Consider the following 19,966-nt stretch of genomic DNA (forward strand, 5'->3'; position numbering starts at 1 on the left):
GCTTTTTCCCTTACTTGAGGAATCTGCTCTTGAACTGAAGACCCCAGCTTTTAAAAGCCTGGAGTGGTGATGTCTGTCTTTCAGAAATCTATGCAGGTGTGTAGCTCATTACTTTTGTACCCAAAGGCATTTCTCCATGTGTTTCTTCACTAAGACTCAAAAAATTCCACACTGGAATGCAATAATATTGCTTAAGGAAACTGGAGATAGCTTGCCTTGAAATCCTGTCCCCTCATTGCTAGAAGTGCCTGGAGGTGTGTGCACTACCTGTCCTTAGAGTCATAATCTTTATAACCATAAACTATAGGGAGTTATAAGTGGCTATAAACAACTTGGATACACTAAAAACTGCGGAGGTGGAAAGGATTTAAAGTTTCAGGAGGGTTTGGGCAGGAGGAGGAGTCCATGCTTAGGGCCATGTCCACACTGGTAGACACAGATGTGCTGGAGGGGAAGAGGGAGCTGGAGGAGAATTCCCAGCTGGAGCCTCAGGGTGCTGCTGCTGCCCAGGCTGCTGTCCAGCCACAGCAGGCTCCAACTCTTTTGCTGCTCTTTGAAGGTTTCTGTCAGTTTTGGAGGGAATTTTTCAAGGCAGTGCAGGTTGAGAGGGTGGCTGGTTTTCATTGATAAGGAGAAGAGTGGTGTGTTTGCTCACCAGCTGCTGGCAGCTCTGTCTCAGGGCAAAGAGGGAGGGGGACAAGACATGTGAGTTTGGGTGATCAATCCCTTTGCAGACTACCCTGCCTTGGCCATCAGCTTCTGTACCTTTATAGCATGTGCACAGTGTGTGAAGGGGTGGGGAATTGGGGATTTTTTTTCCCTCCTCAGAAAAATCCACCAGTCCCAAGCTCCTTTCCCCTCCAAAAAAATGCTTGTGCTTCACTCACGTGCCCTGCACTAGGCATGAGGGGTCTAGCACTCTGCAGCTTCTTGCTTTTTCTCCCTCCACACCTTTCCAAGGGGTCTTAAGTTTGGGACATAGGTCTCTTCTTTCCCTCCCCTCCTTTCCTGTGGTGGATTCATCCCAGTTCAAACCTGGAGCTCGGGGTGGCCCTGAGGTGGGCACAAGGAGACTGAATTCATGGCTCTGTGGCACCCAGACACCGTGGCTCAAATTTGGCTGCCTGACAAATCTGAAGTGTCCCTGGGACACTGCACTGTGCTGTCTGACAGGGAAGAGGGGAGAGGTGGTAAATGAGTCCCAAAAATGCTGTTCTGGGTGCACAGCGAGTGCCACAGAGCTGCAGAGTGGATCTGAAAACATCACCACTGGGTACATGCAGGCTGTCTCTGCCGAGGCTGGGAGCAGCTCCTCGCTCTCTGGCAGCCCAGAAGCAGCTGGGGAAGATGGAGTAGTCACAGTCATTATTTTCTGGCAGGTCAGTAAAACTCCTGTGGGAAGAGACAAAGCATGCTGCCCAGGTTTTCACCCATCGATGCCCTTAAAAACACAACATCCTCTTCTGAGGCTCCAGCAAGAGTGCACCCTTTCAGGTGCTTGTCATTGGTCTTGAAGATTCAAACTGGCAGTAACTGAGGAGATTTTGTTTTTCCTGAGGTCAGAAGTGGTGTGTCAACTCTAAATTAAGACAGGCTTTGTCTGGGTGGTATCTGACACACAGCTTGCCACTTGCTAAATCTGGAATTAAGATTTGTTTGGACCAAAGCAAAGTCCCCTTATATTAAGATATTTTAGTGCTGTTGTCTTCTGTAGGATGCTGAATAGAAGCTGCTATTTAAAGGTATTTTAGTAGGAAATAAAATACAGTGCCATCCATGGATGCCGATGGCAGCTCTCTCCGCTATCTGCTCGTAGGATGCCAACATTCTTGTTCAGCTTCTAGACACTACATCTGGTTGTTAAACTTAAAGACTGAGTTTTTCTCAAGCTTTTTCAGCCTGACTCACATTGCTCAGGGATCATGGTGCAAATGCTGCTGCTTTTGTGTGAGATCAGTGCAGTCAGGCCAAGCGGTCACAGGGTGGTCACACTGCTCGTCCCTGAGTGCCACTGTCCGATGGCAGAGATGGATCAGGCTCCTTTGGGTTTCAGTAATGACAACCCATGTTACCCATGGCCACGAGGCTTGTGCAGGAGTGTCTCTTTGATACAGATCTAACCACACTTTTAAGGACAATCCCCACAGGATTGCAGTTCACACTTGATGCTGTTTGCTTATTTTCAAATGCAGCACTTGACCACGAAGAGGAGACCCTGGATATGGAAAAAGTCAAATTCCAGTGAATGCAACAGTGGATCTGACCCAGATTTCTGGCCAGAAACTCTGATCAGAGTGAAGTAGCTACCCTGAAGTTCCTGCTGTCCAATTAGGAAGATGTCAGCAAGCACATGGCTAAGCAGCAGTCTGGTAAACATAGGGATGTTTTTATTAAACAGCTTTGGGATGCAGAAGTATTTACACTGACCTTATTTTTCAACTCTTCAGAGGGCCAAGGAGGAAGCTGGAGGTTCTGTAGGAAATAATTCTCCTTCATTATGTTGCTTCCCATCTGTTGGGTTAGTTTTTAGGGTTTATATGTATTCATCTCCCAGGGAGCACTGGGGATTTCACAGGCAGGAAACTTTACCAGGGAAATATCTCAGAGTGCTCTGTGTCTCATGGACAGGGGCTCAGTGCCAGGTGAGGGGGTTCCTGGGGGTTCTGGAGGGCAGCAAGCTGACCCCAGTTCTGTGCTGTACCAGAGAGCACAGACCTGTCACTGCTGTGTCCAGAGCACAGCTGGATGGGGCAGCAGAGTAAAGTGGGACCTCAGGTTCATGAGCCAGGAAATCAAGCCCTTTGTGCTGCATGAGGAAGGAGAGGTGAGGTGAGTTCTTCCCTCAGTGTCTGTGGTGATAATCTCCCAAAAACATCATCTGCAGTTGTGATTCTCTGCTGTGGTGGAGAGGATGACAGGCAGGCAGTACTCTGATGCTGGGAGCATGCCCTAAGCCTGGATAGAGGGTACAGTTTTCCCAAACACTTGAGAGACTCATCATTTCCACTTCAATCCTGTGGTAACTTCAGGGGATGATTTTTAAGGGGATGTTTCCCATTTTCCTTTTTGGTGCCCAGTAAAATTGTCAGTGAGTTTAAGCAGGAGCACCCACCACGTCTGAAATGCAGAGTGCCACATGTCCACAGCCACCACAGGGGTGTGAGTCAGGTCCTGACAGGATCAGGTGGGCAGAAGGCTGTGAGAAGCAGCCTGGGCTCCCAAATCTGGTGTGGCAACTAAGCAGGACGACCTGGTGAGGTGACACCAGGCTTGGCGAGCAAGCGCCTGCTGGTTCGTGTGGGCTTTAACTTACAACCTTTTGGAAAATGTAATTAAAACTGAAATCACCCATTTGGGTTATGGTTTATTGGTCCCATCTAATTAAAGTTTCCCTAGGAGGAAAGTGATGTGGTGTGTGCAGGTGGGATCCCAGTGAAATGGGGTAAATAGTGGGCTGCAGGAAATGGGTGGAATGATTTCCAGCATGCTTCTCCTCACTGCCACCCCCAGTGGGAGTGAGGCAGGATCAGGGTAGTGCTGCACTCATCATGAGATCCTTGAGCCATTCTTGGAGCTGGCAGACACATTCTTGCCACCCTTCTGCTCAAGGAACAGTGACCTGTGTGTGCTGCAGTGTTCTTGACTTCTTTTATTGAAAGACCTTGAAAAGAAGGCAATGCTGAGTCCTTTGGCAGTAGACCTATGTAAGTTAGGAAATAGCCTCATAAAAACAAAGCATCATAGGCATCCCATTGTACAGCTTTCCCTACTCAAACTGGAATACATTATAGCATTTTAAAGGAGCAGGGAAGGACATTATATGGAGCCATGGAAATGATGTCCATCAGCCTTTTCCTCAACACCCTTTGCCTATCTGGGCACAAATGCCATGGTTGCAGCAGGGGAGCTGGGCAAATCACTAGAACAAACTAATTTTCTTTTCAGTATTGCCCTCAAGGGGTTTTTTCCTGCTCTGCCAGTGCCTGGTGTTTCACCTAACTCCTGGCTCCAGAAAATTTATGGACTATGGAAGACTTCTGCTCCCATTTAGAAAGCTTGGGTTTCTTTAGGTGGCTGCAGCTTCACTTGACAGGAGTAAAAATCCTGCTGAAGCAGGAGCCAAGTGGCTTTTCTTGCCTGGTTCTTGGGTTTCAAGGTAGTGTTGGACTCACTGAGGAACAAGGGCTTTGTTAGCTCCTAAAGGCAAAGAGAGCTATTCCATCGTTCATTCTGAGTTATTCTCTGCCCATCTTCTTAGAGGCAAAGCAGTCACACATCTCCTCCTCCAGTACCAAGCCATGTTTAGCCTTTCCCATGGCTCTTCCCAGTTCCCTGTGGCCAGGCTCCTCCAGACTAAAGCCGAGCTTGGAGGGAGGTGTGTTCCCCGAGGCAGAGCTGGAGGCTGGGCTGTGCAGAGCCCGTGGAGGAGCAGGGAGAGCTCTCCCGTCCCCCTCCACTGACCCCTGCTCTCACACCTGTTCTCGCTCTCGCACCTCCGGCGCTCCGGAGACGCTGCTTGCACCTCCCACCAGTGCACATGGCTCGTGCTCCAAGAGCCTCCCTGGATTTCGGACCTTCGTGTGATCGGAATGAATTAGACTTGGCTGAGGGATGGGATTATTGCAGACCTGTCACTTCACAGTATGTTCCTGTTACAGCCCACACTCGTGTCTGCTAGTATTTTAAAGTAAACTTTAATTAGCATTTTCCCGAGAGTGTGAATAAATTGTTTTATTGTTGTTTTGCTGTTGGTTTTGTTTTAAGGAAAAGAGTGTTTACTCACCGAGGACGTGTTTCCAAACTCTCCATCCTCACGAGTCCTGGTTTTTATGGTGTCTCCTCACATATCCCTGCGTGGGGCTGCTGGTGGGAGCAGGGCTCCTCGGTGCTGGGGTAGGATGTGCCGTGGAGGCACATGCGGGTCCTGGAGAATTTCTGAGTCATGTTGGAGCAATGCTGTCAGACTCCTGAAGGCCACATGCCACCCATTTACTAGCAAACTCTTCCAGGGGAGTTTCTCCAGTCTAACTTGTGGGCTCAGCTTGGGCTCAGTGACCTCAGAAGTCCTGATTATCTCCTAACAGAATCCAGCAACACTGGGCAGATCTCCTCTTATTGTAAATAACATTTTAGATATGTTTTAGATATGTTCAAATAACATTCTTTGTGGGGGATTTTGAGCATGTTTTCCAGCCCTCAGTCCAGGAAGGGTGAAGCAGGTACCTAATGTGGTCCAGAGATCCGCTCACAGACAGCAAAAGGAATGGAGAGGACGTTTTGTACGTGGCTGAATTCCTGCAGAATTGCTTTGCTGCTGAAAATAAGCTCACTAATAATGTGTGAAGGTTTCTACCCACCCAACTCATTTATTAGGTGGGATTTGTGAAAGTGGTGGAATAATGGGTGAGCTGTGGTGGAACAGGGGATGAGCTACAGACCTGCTCATCCTCTTGGTGAGGAGAGGGGTAAGGAAGGGCTGGGAAATGGGGCTGGGGTGTTACCTGTGAGTGCTGGTGCACACTGGGATCCCCAGCCCATCCCACCTGCTTTAAAAGGTGCTGTGAGGAAGGTAGGAAGGTAAACCCACAGCCTGGAATGCCAGAGGCAGGGAGAAATAAACCAGCTGGGGAAAAAAAGAGTAAATTTCAAAGTCTGGGTGGTAAGGAAGATTTTTCAGAGGGAAGAAGGTGCTGCCTTGGGTGAGCGATGAGGACTCCACTGGCTTTTGCCTTGCAGGAGAACACACTTGAGCAAATGTACTGGAATGAAGTGTTCAGGCACAGAGACTCACTCCTTTTAGTTTCACCCATGCATGGCTTTGGTTCCACCCATCTTGTTAAAACAAATACACTTGGTGGGGATGAGGCAAGGAAAATCCTGTTCTCCGCTTGCTTTTCTCCTTCCCTCTGCTCCTCCAGCAGGGACACTCAAAACACAGATGGAGATCAAGGCGTTAGGTTTTAACAGATCCAAATCAATTTGATGTGTCCTTAAAAAATCCCACAGTCATTTCCAGTGGCATCACAGAGCTGCTAACAGCTGAGCATGTGCCCAGTCACTTGTTGCTGCACGTACTGGTTTTCTCATAATGAAACAATTCCTTCCCTGTCATGTGAAGGCTCCAAGTGTGGCTTTTTGGTGGCAGCAACACAGGAGCATCTTTAGAAGTTACAAAGTGGGTTATCTGGAGTATCACCATGGGAGCAGCAAAACTGGGTTGTCATCTTGTGCTTCTAAACAAGACTTGTTCCCACTTGCCTGGTGAGACCTCTGTCAGTGAGTGCCACATAAAAAGGCTCCGTGCAGGTGATCAGAAAAAAAGGATAATGGATAATGCTTGGGAATCAAAAGACCCAAGTTTCTTACCTGTCTGTAGTGAAAATGGGCTACTCAGGCCCTTCCAGAAGGCACAATCTACTTATCAAAGGAGACCCCTCTGTCTACTGGGAAGGAGCTGGCCCTCATTGCTTCCTAATATGAGATGGGGATGCAAGAGAACTGGCAGCCCACACTACACTTACCCACTGCTGTGTGGCAGTGTCCTCATTTGTATGAAAATACGTATTTGGTGACTTGCAAGATCCCAAGAGGCTTCAAAATAGGGAGGATTATTCTTTTTATGCCATTTTTGCTTTATTCCTTCCCCCAGGGCCTCTCAGAAATGACGGTGGGAACAGACTTCAGTAATCCAACCTCCCGCCCGGAGCAGGACTGTCCTCAGCACCAGATCATGTCAGCTTTGGCTGCCCAAAGCCTGATCACTGCTGTGGGTGTGGATGTCACCACTTTCTGGGTGACCTGTTCCAGCTCTGTCTACCCTCCTGATCCAATTTTTTTTTAATAATGTCCAGTCTGAACCTCATAAACCACAATATGTGGTCACTGTCCTTACCTGCCAGTACCAAGAGGAGCAGCCCTGCCATCATTGCAACTCCCCTTCAAATCCAGTGGGCAGGAGCCTGTAGAATTAGGCAACAATTTCCTTTTTTTTTTTACTGGTTTTCTGCTCAGGAATCACTCCTTTTACTCCTTGGCATTGCTACTGAAGGAGAAAAGGATTTTCTGTGGCCATGACCTCCCCAGCTGGGGAAGAGCATCACCAGGCTCAAGCCCTGAGGGAAGGGTGGGAACGTTCAATCCATGCAAATCCATAGGGCAAACTGTTTCTTTGAGGAAGAGTTAATTTGCTTTTTTCCTGTGGTTTATTCCACCAAAATTGAAGAGAGAGAATTCAGAAGTTATTGACATCAATTTTTAATATAAAAGATTACAAGGGGCTGAGTGCTGATGCACATTCCAGGTCTTTCCTGTTATCTTACCCTTCTCCTGACTCGCCTGGTCTGGTTGCTGTGTGTTGCTCCATCCTGGGGGAATCAAAGCACTCAACACATTGCTCACCCCTCCTGTGACCTCTCTGGTGCCACACCTTTGTTGGATGACAGCAACAAAAACAGCACAGAGAATTCCCAAAAGGGTGAGGACTCCTTAATCCCTTCAGAAAACCAACCTGATACTTCGTGGGTGGGTCCCTGCTATTCTCAGGGTAAATTAACATCTCCTTCCTCATCCACAGCTCCCAGCCTTTTGGATCACAGTAATTGCAAGGGCCAATCCCATGTGCCTCTGGCCCCTCTTGCCTCCTTGTTTGCAAAGGTGGTGCTTGGTAGGGACGAGGGTCTCACCCTCTTAAAATCCCAGCTGTCTTCCCTTTTTCTAACTCCACACGTGGCTGTCTAACCCACGGGTCAAGTTGTCTGCCTGGAAACCAGCAAGACAGTCCCCTCATGGCCACTGGTTTAGCTCAGCTGACAATTTTTCTGTTTCTCCAGTGAACCCCCCCTCCCAATGTTTTCCACAACTCTGTTTCTTTCTGGACTGAATTCTTTGTCTGTTTATTTAGCATCTTTCTTCCACCCTGTGTTTTGCGCAGACACATCACCATGGTACCGAGGTTCCCTGTGGTCAGTATTAGATATTAATCGTTGAGATGTTGGAGAATTTGTCTCCATTTTCGCAGGAAAGGGAGAAAAGGATTGCATTGTCCAAGTTATGGGAGAGATTGTGGGTGAGACCAGACTCACAGACCCCATTCCTGTCTAGTCAGACCATCCTTTCCATTTGGGGCTTAAAGAAAGACCTGTTCCACAGGACAGACCCCAATCCCTATGTTAAGAAATCTTGACGTTTTCTTGCCTTCCCTGGATTTGTAAGGTTGTGATTTATCAAGCAAGAACACAGCAAACCAACACCTTGTTCTACAGCCTTCCTGCTGGGATGATTCATATGGGCTACTGATGGCACCTGACACTGCGTTTTGGCTGCTCTTCTGGAAACAGTGAGCCCTTTGTGGATATCTGGTCATTAGATGATGAATTTTTGTTTGCTCCCATCTGAGCTTATTTCAGGCTCAGATGCTACACATCTTCATTAATCCTCTTAGTCCCTATTTGGTTGCACCTTGTTACCTGAAAGAAAGGAATTTGATAATGCACGGATGAAATGAGCTGCAGTGATCCGACATTCAAACCCAGAAACAAACAGCACTCACTTTCTCCAAAGAAAACCCACACCAATTATTCTGGCACTTGTATTTACCTGGCAGGGTCCCAAGGCTGGGACATGGATGCTGGGATGGACTGGGGGCACACAGAGGGGCATCCATGGGCTGGATGGGGCTGTGGTGATGTTGAGGGGCAAAGTCTGCAACACACAAAAGCCACAAAATCTGTCTGAGTTCAGCAAAGCACGTTCTGTAAGCTTGGGCTTGTGTAATAAAATAAAAAAGAAAAAGGAAAAGGAAAAGAGGGGTTTCCAGGCTCCATGTCTGTGGAAGATGCAGACAGCCCAGATCCCATCATGTCTGGTTCCTTGGGAGCAGAGTGCCTGTGTTTCCAAGCACAGGAAATCCCATCTCCTGAGGGTCAGGAAAGGAGGCAATTCCCCACATGGATCCTTTCTGCCCACAGTCAGTGCTCAGGGCTGTGCCTTCGTGTGCAGCACCTCAAGGATTTCAGAGAGAGGCCTTGACCCCTTCCAATTTGATGGCTTAATGGTTATGGCTTGCTTATGGTTTAATGATATGCAATGGTTTCATACTTGTCACTTTTAACAGTTTTCCGTGGAAGGCAGGGATACAGTTTTGCTCTCAGCTTCCATCGGGTGAGTTCCATGGCACAACAGCTGTTTGTCTGTAGCCTGCAGGATAAAGCCTGTCCCAGCCCCTTCTCCCAAGGCATGGCAACATGGGAATGCCCAGGACAAGGTAATTACCTCCTTGTCCAAAGGAATTGGGAATTTCTGATGGATTTTATGTGCATGTGGAAGGCATAGGCACAAAATGGAATTCATTGAGATTTTTACCAGCAATCTCATTAAACCTTTCAGCATAAGTGAAGCTTCAGTGCAACAACAGGAAAAAGACAACTTTTTTTCAGCTTTCTGCAAGGGTAGCCAAAATTTTTCCCTTCATAACATACCAACTACATCCTTAACAGCTGGAGAGCCTGTATCCCTCTGTCTTGGTATGATGTGTTGTATCCACCTTCCCAGCTGCCCAGAAGCAAACGCTGCTGCAGAGTCTGAGGGCCAAACCTTGGATCAGCTAGACTTGGGATCACACAGACCAGACCTGCAATGGCTTTTCCTCATCATGACTCATGGAAATGGGTGTGCCCTCAACTTCTTTTGGAGCACTTAACTGGAATAACACAAATGGAGAGGGAACACCTTGTGCCCTGCCTTGTGTGGTCATGCTGGTCTTGCCACAGCCCTGGGGAAAACCCAGGGTTCTCATCCTGCCTTTGAGAGATCCTGGGCACAACACTTGTAGGTTTTCAAAGTGCCACTGGATCATAGAAACAGAATATCTTGTGTTGGAAGGGACCCTCAAGGATCAGAGGAGTCCTGACTCTGATGTGGTGAATAGCAAAGTCCCCATGAAGCTGAAATTTCACAGGACTTTCCCAGAAATACAGCTTGTCAGATTATGGTGCTGCTTCTTCTTTTCCCTTGGTGCAAATCTGGGGGGAGAGGTGGGGAGTGTTTCAGTAAAAATTACCTTTTCCACCTGCACATCTGCCTTCTACCCCAGATCTTGGGATTTATGATGACCAAGCTGTTCTGGCTGGAAACCGAAGTATTTTTGTGCAAAAAGCATTAGCATTTCCCATGGGAACTGTGGTTTTCCAGAACCTTCTGCTTCCATTCTCCTTTCAGGACCAACTTTTGTTGCAACCTGCAGCTCCCAGGGTGTGCTCCCAGCTTTCCCAGACTGAGAATGGCTGTGCTAAGCTAGGAAAGCCTTTAGCTTTTGAAATCTTATGAATTTGGGTGAAAAAAAACCAACTTAGGCTTCAAAACAAAATGTGGAGAACATAAAGGCTTTGAGGGACAAAAACTGAATTTTTGAGTCATGGTATTTTGCTGAGAAATACTTTTCTCGGACAAAAACTGAATTTTTGAGTCATGGTATTTTGCTGAGAAATACTTTTCTCCTGTGTGAAATGCTGATAAAACCAAAATTGTGTATCAGCACCTTCTGAAGGAAGATACCTTTTCCTCCTATTTTCAGTCTAGAAGGAAGGAGGAAGTTTCCACAGTAGTTGGCTTCTGCAGGATTTTAACAAATGCCTTAAAAGGAACTTTTTAAAATTTCATTTTTAAAAAAAAATAATTTTTAAAATCTGCTTGTTGCCACAATAGTGGTTTTCTGGTACTAACCGAGTTTTGTAAATTATAGCACCTCTCCTGACCTACTGATAATTGGGTGTATGCTAAGAAGAAAATGGGATTTTTTTTTTTTTTTTTAATTTTTTTTTTTTTTTTCAGTTGCAAAGTTCCTCCTGGAGTCAGAAAACAATGCGGCCAGCTCTGCCAATCCATGGAAATCACTGGTTGTGTTTATCCAGCAATTAAAGGGGGATTACAGCCGCTTCAGAGCTCGGCATCCCGTCCCCTCCCCTGCGCACACCGGGAGCCTCAAAGCCACATTGTTCCCTGCCAGCGGCAGCCCGGGGACAAGGCGAGGATGGGGAAGGGTAGGTTCTGCCAGGGATTACAGAGAAACAACAAACAGCAAAAACAAAGGGGGGACGGTGGGGGAAGGAGCGATAATTCTGCTTTCTTCTTCTTCCAGAGGTGTTTTCCCTCGCCATCCTCGGAACAGGGCGGCGGGAAGGGAAAGGTCCTTTCCATCATCCCCCAGGGATGTGCTGGGCAGGGCTGGTCCAGCTCCTGGGGATTTGATTTTTGATTTGATTTTTGATTTGATTTTTGATTTGATTTTTGATTTGATTTTTGATTTGATTTTTGATTTGATTTTTGATTTGATTTAGAGGGAAGGGCTCCCTTTGGAGGCAGCATCCCCCGGGCTGCCCCGCTGGGGGGTCCGGGCGAGCAGGATCCCTCTGAGCAGGATCCCTCTGAGCAGGATCCCTCTGAGCAGGATCCCTCTGAGCAGGATCCCTCTGAGCAGGATCCCTCTGAGCAGGATTCCTGCTCCCCATGGAAACAGTCCCGTCCCTGCCCACACAGCCCTAATCCTCCCTCTGCAGCCGCCCCGAGAAGCCTCCGGCTCTCTGATCACCCAGCATCTTTTTACGGCAAATATTTACAGCAGGGGGCGGCGAGCCGAGGAGGGTGAGGGGCATGGCGTGGCCATAGGGTCCCCGCAGAGTGTCCCCTGTCACCCTCCTGCCTTGGGGACACGTGGCCGTGCTCCCACAGGTTGCAGGGGGAAGCAGAGGACGAGGGACGAGGTTCATAGTGCCACCGAGTTTTGGCAGAGCGGCTCCAAGTGTGGGACTGGGGAAAAAGCTCCAGAGACCGACGAGAGATGGATGATCCCGGCAGGAGCGTGGTGGGAAGCCCAGGAGAGCCCAAATGTGTCAGGAGGTGCTTCCTGCCCATCGAGCTGCAGCTCTCAGAGCTCCCTGGATCCCAGGGCAGATCGCACAGAAAGCTGTGCCTGCCCCACCCGCAGGGACACACAGGGTTTGGACAATCTCTGCAAGAAACGGAGATCTGCCAGAGAATTGAAAAGGAAAACAGCACCACCGAAAAAATAAAGCCCAAGCTCCTCACCAAACAGGCTTTGTGGAAATGTTCTGCCTCCGCTCTGGGTTTCACCGTGGTCACAGCCACAGATGCACCAAACCTGAGTGCCTCACTCCCGAAAATGACAGCACCCAGGCCCAGAAACACCTGAGCACACAGGTGTAGGCTCTTTCTTTCTTTCTTTCTTTCTTTCTTTCTTTCTTTCTTTCTTTCTTTCTTTCTTTCTTTCTTTCTTTCTTTCTTTCTTTCTTTCTTTCTTTCTTTCTTTCTTTCTTTCTTTCTTTCTTTCTTTCTTTCTTTCTTTCTTTCTTTCTTTCTTTCTTTCTTTCTTTCTTTCTTTCTTTCTTTCTTTCTTTCTTTCTTTCTTTCTTTCTTTCTTTCTTTCTTTCTTTCTTTCTTTCTTTCTTTCTTTCTTTCTTTCTTTCTTTCTTTCTTTCTTTCTTTCTTTCTTTCTTTCTTTCTTTCTTTCTTTCTTTCTTTCTTTCTTTCTTTCTTTCTTTCTTTCTTTCTTTCTTTCTTTCTTTCTTTCTTTCTTTCTTTCTTTCTTTCTTTCTTTCTTTTCTTTCTTTTCTTTCTTTTCTTTCTTTTCTTTCTTTTCTTTCTTTTCTTTCTTTTCTTTCTTTTCTTTCTTTTCTTTCTTTTCTTTCTTTTCTTTCTTTTCTTTCTTTTCTTTCTTTTCTTTCTTTTCTTTCTTTTCTTTCTTTTCTTTCTTTTCTTTCTTTTCTTTCTTTTCTTTCTTTTCTTTCTTTTCTTTCTTTTCTTTCTTTTCTTTTCTTTCTTTTCTTTCTTTTCTTTCTTTTCTTTCTTTTCTTTCTTTTCTTTCTTTTCTTTCTTTTCTTTCTTTTCTTTCTTTTCTTTCTTTTCTTTCTTTTCTTTCTTTTCTTTCTTTTCTTTCTTTTCTTTCTTTTCTTTCTTTTCTTTCTTTTCTTTCTTTTCTTTCTTTTCTTTCTTTTCTTTCTTTTCTTTCTTTTCTTTCTTTTCTTTCTTTTCTTTCTTTTCTTTCTTTTCTTTCTTTTCTTTCTTTTCTTTCTTTTCTTTCTTTTCTTTCTTTTCTTTCTTTTCTTTCTTTCTTTCTTTTCTTTCTTTTCTTTCTTTCTTTCTTTTCTTTCTTTCCCCTCTGTAGTGTGGAGCCAGTCATTCCTTAAGAAGGAAAGGTGAATGCAAAAGCTGAAGGGCTTTTGTTGCCCTGCTAATGGTATGTAAAATAAATGGGGGCTTGAGAAGCATTGAGCTGGAAGCAATAATCAGCCCGTGTGATAACATCCCACAAGCAGGATCAAGAGCATCTGTGGAAATGAGTTGGTGCTACACAGTGCAAGAAAGGATATCTGAAGCCTTTCTGTTGGCTTTTTCTGTCTCCCTGTATGGCTCTTCTGCACTGTGAACTGGCTAGTGCAAAAGGAGATGTTCCTTCACTCCTGCCATGACACAGGGGCAGATCGAGGACCATCGGGTTTTGCATTGGTTCTGAAGTCTTTTTGCACACACATGGAATCACGGATTAGTTTGTGTTGGAACACACCTCTAAAGACCACCTAGACCAGTCTCCAACTAGACCAGGCTGCCCAGAGCCCAGTCCAACCTGACTGCCTGTTCTCAGGGATGAGACAGCTCTGGGCCATCCCGTGTTCCGCCAGCGCGGGTTGCAGAGGCAAAGCTTGCTGTCAAAATCCCTGCCAAAGAACAGACTCCATCTTTTCCTTGGGTTTTGCCTCAGCTTTGTCTCTCCTGCCTGCGGCAGCCGGCACTGCCCAGCAGACTGCGTGGCTTGCAGGGGCATCTAGTGGCTGAATGCTGCAGGAGTGATCCAGTGCTGCTGCTCCCGTGGCCTCTCCTGCACAGGGAACTGCCCCACAGCCAGCACCTGGAGGAATGCTGCCAGTCATCCGCTGTAAAACACGCCTGTTTTCCCCTGGCCCTTCCCAAGACACCTGTTTTGGAGAAGAAGCGCAATTTTGCAGGTGGCATCAATGTTCCCTCTGCTGAAGACGTGTCACTAATGCTTAGTGATGGTGGCACCCCTGCACACTTGCCTGGGGGCAAGCAGCACTTTGGAGGGGGGCCTGTACTGCTCCACAAGTTTTGGTTGCATGATTTATTTAGCTTGGGCACATCTCGGCTTAGAAAGACCGAAGAAATCTCAGAATTGGGTGGGAGGAAGAAAAAACGCCCTGTGCTCTATTTTTTGCAGAGCCAAAATTTCCTGGTGTGGTACAGGTGACCAGAAGCAAATCTGCTGCTGGCCAGGGTGATGTGGGCACAGCCCATCCTGAGGAATGGGAGAGGGATGGAGAGGAGCCAAGGGCACTGCAGATACACCAAGCACTGCTTTCACCATCTTTACATTTTCAGAGGATGGTACCTGTGTCAAAAACTCCCTGAAAGTAAAAGTGCAGTATGGCACATTGGAGGCTGATAAACAAGGCTCTTTTGTAAGGCCGTGTGACTCATGTCTCCTGGATTTTATAGGAAAATGCACATAAAAGCAATTACTGGGGTGTGAATTATTTAGTTTCTTAATGGCCTGACAGCTTTGACAGCTCCTAGCTTGTTATCTATCACAAACCCTCTTGATCTCCCAACTTTAACATGACTTTTAATTATGCTTTCATAAGAGTAAAAGGACAGACAATCTGCAGTCTGGTTTCTATTCAGTCAAACTTATTTAAAAGAGGAAAACTTTTCCTCCTAGTGAGTAAAAAAGGGGTGATTTGGATGTGCAGGGAGGTTTAAATATATGTCTAAAGGGGTATCTAAAAACAATTGCAGAGATAGTTTAGTCTGCTCTATGTACTATTGCAGGATGGAAAAAGAAAAAAAAGTCAAAAAATAAATAAAAAAAGTCAATTTAAGAGAACTTGGAGAACGTGGCAGCAATGGTGAGGGACATCACATACACTGAGAGATGTGAGCTGGAAATACAGTGTTAAGCAAAGTTAGAAAGGTTACACTAAAATTACAGTAAAAAACACAATGAACAATGCTACAAAGTAAGTTTTCAATGTTATTCCACCTCAGTCATCAAACAGTTGGGAGAGACCAGGGTTAGGGACATTTGCACAACTTATTTTCTTTCTCCCTGTGCATGTGCATTGAAACAGGTTCCTTAATGCAAACATATATTCATTTTTCTATATGACCTATTTTAAGCATCTCTCATTGGAAAAGACAGCCTATATGACCAGAAGGGGCCTGGAGTTGCAGAGATATTAAATAGATCCCATACATCAGTTGTTTGTTGGTCTGTCCAGTGACAAGTTGCTGTTTATCCTATGATAAAGTGTTAGGGAAATGCCTCTCTCAACTGCAGCTCTATGGAAAATTTTTTTTGTAGAGGCAAAATATAAGGAAAAGGTAAGATGAGAAAAGGAAAAAAGAAAAAAAAGTTACTTGAGAAATTCAGGGGCAATAAATCACCACACCAGATGGTATTCATCTGTGAATGCCGTGCAGAGATATCAATTTTTTAAAAAAAAAAATTGCATGGGAGTGTGCCATTAAAATGCAGACCTAATATCTGCCCAGTCTCACTGCCCTTCTTTGTGGTGCCTGGGCACAAGGTGACTTGGTTCTACCTGCCCACATCTTCAGGTGGCTTCAGAGTCCCCTTGACATCCCCACCGCAGCCCTGGGAAATGTTATGTGTCCTGGAAAATATGTGTCTGTTTGCTGACTAATTCTCTTCATTGCAGCAAGGAAGTGCAACTAAGTGTATTCTGAATAATATCCTTGTAATCCAAGAGATTGATTTGCAATGATCTTTCTGCCAAGTGATGCTCCTGCAGAGGAAAATGCTTTGTGTTTCATCCTGGGTTTTTTTAGAGGGCTTTTGTGTGCAAGCAGACAGCTTGTGATGTACCTGCACGTGGTTCTGAAGGTCAGCAAGGAAGTTTAGTGTTTCTGTCAGTGTGTGATCCAGCAGAGGCTGCTCTTGCTGTCAGGACCACTTCACAGACCATCCTGGCCATGCTGAGTGGGGGTCTGCAGATAATTCCTCTGGATGGAGAATACAATGCCTTAATCCACTCTTGGGTCTGCAGCACAGGGCATCATCATCAGAGAGCATCCCCAGCTGGGTGGAGGAACTCCCAGAGAAACATGCCAAGCAAGGACCAAGCTGTCAAATACTGGGAGGGTGCACCCAGTGTGCCATCTCTGAGGGAAACAAAGCAGTTTTGTCTGATTTGGGATTTTTAGCGATTATTTGAAAGCAAAATAATGGGCATAAGGGAATGCAGGACAATATGTGGGGAAAAGGAGCAGGCGGATTGCAAAGCTCACATTGAGACCTCGGGAAACTGCAGCCTCCACAAACAGCAAAGTCAGTGACATTAAGCAAACTCCCCTGAATCCTATTTTCACTCTTCCTTGCCTTGAGGATAAATTCTGTAAAAGTGTGATGCTATGGCGGGTACACAGGTGCATAAAATGGGATTTTTTTTTGGTTTGGTGATGAGCAACACAGTTCTGCTGCCTCTGAAGCTTTGGTAAGGAAAGGGAAAATAAAGGCAGGTGTGGATGTGGTGGTGCACAGGCATTTCTGCTCCTTGCAGCCAGAGCTCCCAGCCACATTGGTGACAAGGCTTTGTAAGTGGCCTGAGAAATGGGGCCTTGGGGAGCAAGGCTGGCAGGGAGAAAGTGGGGAGCAGTGTGAGCATGTGGGATGTAAGCTGAGCTGGGTAAACTCTTTGTATCGGCTTGGAATTGGAAAAATATTTATCCTCTTTTAGATTAAAGGGAGATGCTGGCTGTGAATCCTGTTTAGAATATATTCAGAGTGTGGGTACCTTTTTTTTATACTTACTAAAAAAATAAATAAAAATAGAAAGTGTTGTTTCATTCTCCAGGCTGAAAATTATGATTTTCAAACCATAAATTGAAGGGGTCAATTTTGATTTTAATTCCAACAATTAATTAAAGAACTCTTCTGGAGAGGTTTGTAGAATTAATATTGATCTCAGATACCAGGCACTCTGCAGTCATGTCTCTGTCCTGGTTTGAATCCTCCCATTGTGATTAATGGATGGGGTTCAGCAGCAGCAGAGCTCGGTGGCAGGGCAGCTCAGACTCGTCCTGGGAGCACAGAGCTCATCCTGACAGCACAGCTGGCACCTTTTAGCCACACCAGTGTCATGTTCAGTGGGTACTTTGTGGCCAGGTGCCACATCCTGCTGTCCTGCCCCAGCTCACCCTCCTGGCTTCTAGGAAACATCCAGCTGAACAATATTTTTATCTGCACAGCAGTCCACAATGAACCAAATTCTGCACTGTTGGGAAGGCAAGAACACATTTGGTACTGGAAGAAACAGGAATAGCTGGTAGCCACTTGGGAGGGCCTGGAGCCCTTACAAGTCTGTTGAGGAAGGGAAGAGGCAGCTGGGAGTGTTCACCACGGGGAAAAGGAGGCTCCAGGTGAGCCTACAGCTCTACAATTCCCTGAAAAGAGGCTGCAGTGAGGTGGGAGTCAGTCTCTTCTCTGATGTGACAAGTAACAGGACATGAGGGGGCGGCCCCAGGTTGCAGCAGGGGAGGTTTGGATCAGGTATTAGAAAATATTTCTTCTCCCAAAGGGCTGCTGAGCACTGCAGCAGGCTGTCCAGGGCAGTGGTGGAGTCACTGGAGGAACTTGGGGGATGTGGAACTTTGGGTCACAGGTTGGTGCTGGCATAACTGTTGCTCACGATGATCTTAGAGGTCTTGTTCCAAATGCAAAGTTTCTATGATTTTAAAGGAAAATTGTCTGTAGAAGGATTGCCAGAATTGCTCCATGTTTTTGGGTTGTTTTGTTCAGTTGGGTTGGGGATCCCCCACGGCTTGGGGTCTTTCACCAGCAGGTATCTCTGATGGCTGAAGAAGAGATGCTGAGTGTAGGTGCAGGAGGCAGAAAGGCTCCTCCTGCTGATGGGCTTTGTTCCATTTGGGTGTCCTGTTCCACAGGATAGGCACTGCAATGGGCAGAAGTACAGCCTTCACTCCCTCAGGAATGTGCCTTTTCCTGCCAAGATCTCGTCCTAGCCTGTGGTAATAAAAAGGAAAATCCTGAAATACTTACAGGAAATTGAAAACCAAAAAAAAATTAAATTAATAATTAAAATTATCTCATAGGTGATATTTTCTCTTTTGGTCTCTTTGCTTTATTCTCTCTCTTCTTCCCACTCCTTATGAGCACTTGTTTTAAGCCAGCAGGTTTCAGAGGAATGGAGATGGAGACACAGCTCTGCTTCTGACCTCTGCTGTGCCATAAACAGAAAACTTCAGGAAGGGTTAACCTGAACAGCTGCCCACAGCACTCCACCAGTTTCCCTTCTCCTTAAAGAAAGCACACATTTCTCCAGCTGTGAGAGAAGACTTTGCCAGGAAAATCGCCTCTGTCCAGGGAGCTTGGCGATACAAAAACCACCTCAGTATTTGCAAACCTACAGTGACAACAAATGGATTTCTAGTGTCACCTGGACCTAAACCAAGTAGCATCAGCTTTAACAGCATGACTGAATGTATAAGCTTGGGAAGTGAATTTCCAGCCTCAGAAAATGTTTCTACCTGCTCAACATTTGTCATGTTCGCTCTTTGTGGGAGGGTAATCAGATTAACAGGTGAGCGGTATTCAGCATAACTTGAAGAGATTAGGTGTAATTCTAGTCACAATGTAGCATGAAAAACAGAAATCAAGGTTTTCAACCTTGGGAATTGTTGCATGGCTGAAAAAGTATCCCTGACAATGAAATACAGCTGATATTTAGTGTCTTATTGTTTTATTTACTACTGCCTTTACAGCACACCCAGCTAGTTAGCCAACTACTTATAAAACATATTTAATGTTTGGAGACACTCGGTACAGCTGTAAAATGATCTTTAAGGGCATGCAAACATCGTGTTTTAATGCCTACACTCGAGTTCCCTCTGGAAATAAAAAAAACCAACAAATTTTCTGGGTAGACTCAATTGTGCCATCCCAAGTTTTGTAGATGAGCTACACAGCACAAACTGGTTGACTTCCTGGCGTTTGATGGGAACCATTTAAAAGGATAAACTTGGAGAGATCAATACCCCTTACATACTGTAAGTGATGCAGCACAGAGTGTTCAAGGGCTGTTAAAAACCCTGTCGTGAACCACTGCTCATTAATCAAACAAGAGGGGAAAAAACCCCAAAACCCTACTCTGTGCTTTTAGGGGCTGAGTCCCGTTTTGCTGCATGGGGGGTTTTACCTGCAGAGCCAGGGGCTGGTGCTAATCTTTCAGGCAGGTTCCCCTCGGTTTTATTCTCAGTTGATATGGTTTGGAAGAAAGACAACATCAGATGGAAAGGCTGTGAGCAGGCAGAGATGGGAAGAGGCACCCGTGTGTGTGTGTTTATCCATTTGTGGAAATGGAGAATCCAGAGGCAAACAGGCTCAGCAGTCCCTGGGTGCAGGTAATTGAAAGTGAGCGCTGAAAGCACCCGCTCGCGTCTCACGCTCCAAGGGTTAATACTCTTCTGGGGCACTTAAGACAAAGCTCCTTTGAGAGCCCACATGATATCTCCTGCCTCTCCCTCAGCCATTACTTTGTTTCTCCTTTCAGTAAATTCTGATTATTTAGGACAGGGTGGGTTTGGTTTTTTTCCGTGGCAGGCTCATGCTGGCTCACCCTTCGCATATTATATTCATCAAGAAGCTCTACTGCATTCCCAAAGGATCTGTGCTTTTTCCTGGTAGTGTGAGGAGGGACTGGGAGTCTTGGGAGAACCATTAGATCATTTTGAAAGGATTGATATGGATCTGGCCTTCTTCCAATGCTTCCACTGTAGAAATTATAATTTATCATTGAAAAGCACACATTATTTTTGTTAGCAGATCAGCTACTTCAGTCTCAACTTTTTCTGGACGGGTGCCATGGAAACCCAAATGATTTATTATAATTTAGAGGCTGGG

The 19,966-nt window shown here is 46.0% G+C and overlaps 1 protein-coding gene across 2 annotated transcripts in view; it reads left to right on the forward strand.

The window, feature by feature from the left end:
* The window catches only part of IKZF2 (IKAROS family zinc finger 2), a 149,740-nt gene extending 137,658 nt beyond the window's left edge, over window positions 1-12,082 (forward strand). For both annotated transcript variants that reach the window (XM_086896315.1, XM_086896317.1), the window contains exon 8: window positions 10,828-12,082. In XM_086896315.1, the coding sequence (XP_086752441.1) occupies window positions 10,828-11,333 (506 nt within the window). In that variant the 3' untranslated portion in view covers window positions 11,334-12,082. The remainder of the gene's footprint in view (window positions 1-10,827) is intronic.
* Window positions 12,083-19,966: the final 7,884 nt, after the last annotated feature.

Source organism: Cyanistes caeruleus, chromosome 7 (genome assembly GCF_971803275.1).
Source record: "Cyanistes caeruleus chromosome 7, bCyaCae1.hap1.1, whole genome shotgun sequence".
NCBI classification, from domain to species: domain Eukaryota; kingdom Metazoa; phylum Chordata; class Aves; order Passeriformes; family Paridae; genus Cyanistes; species Cyanistes caeruleus.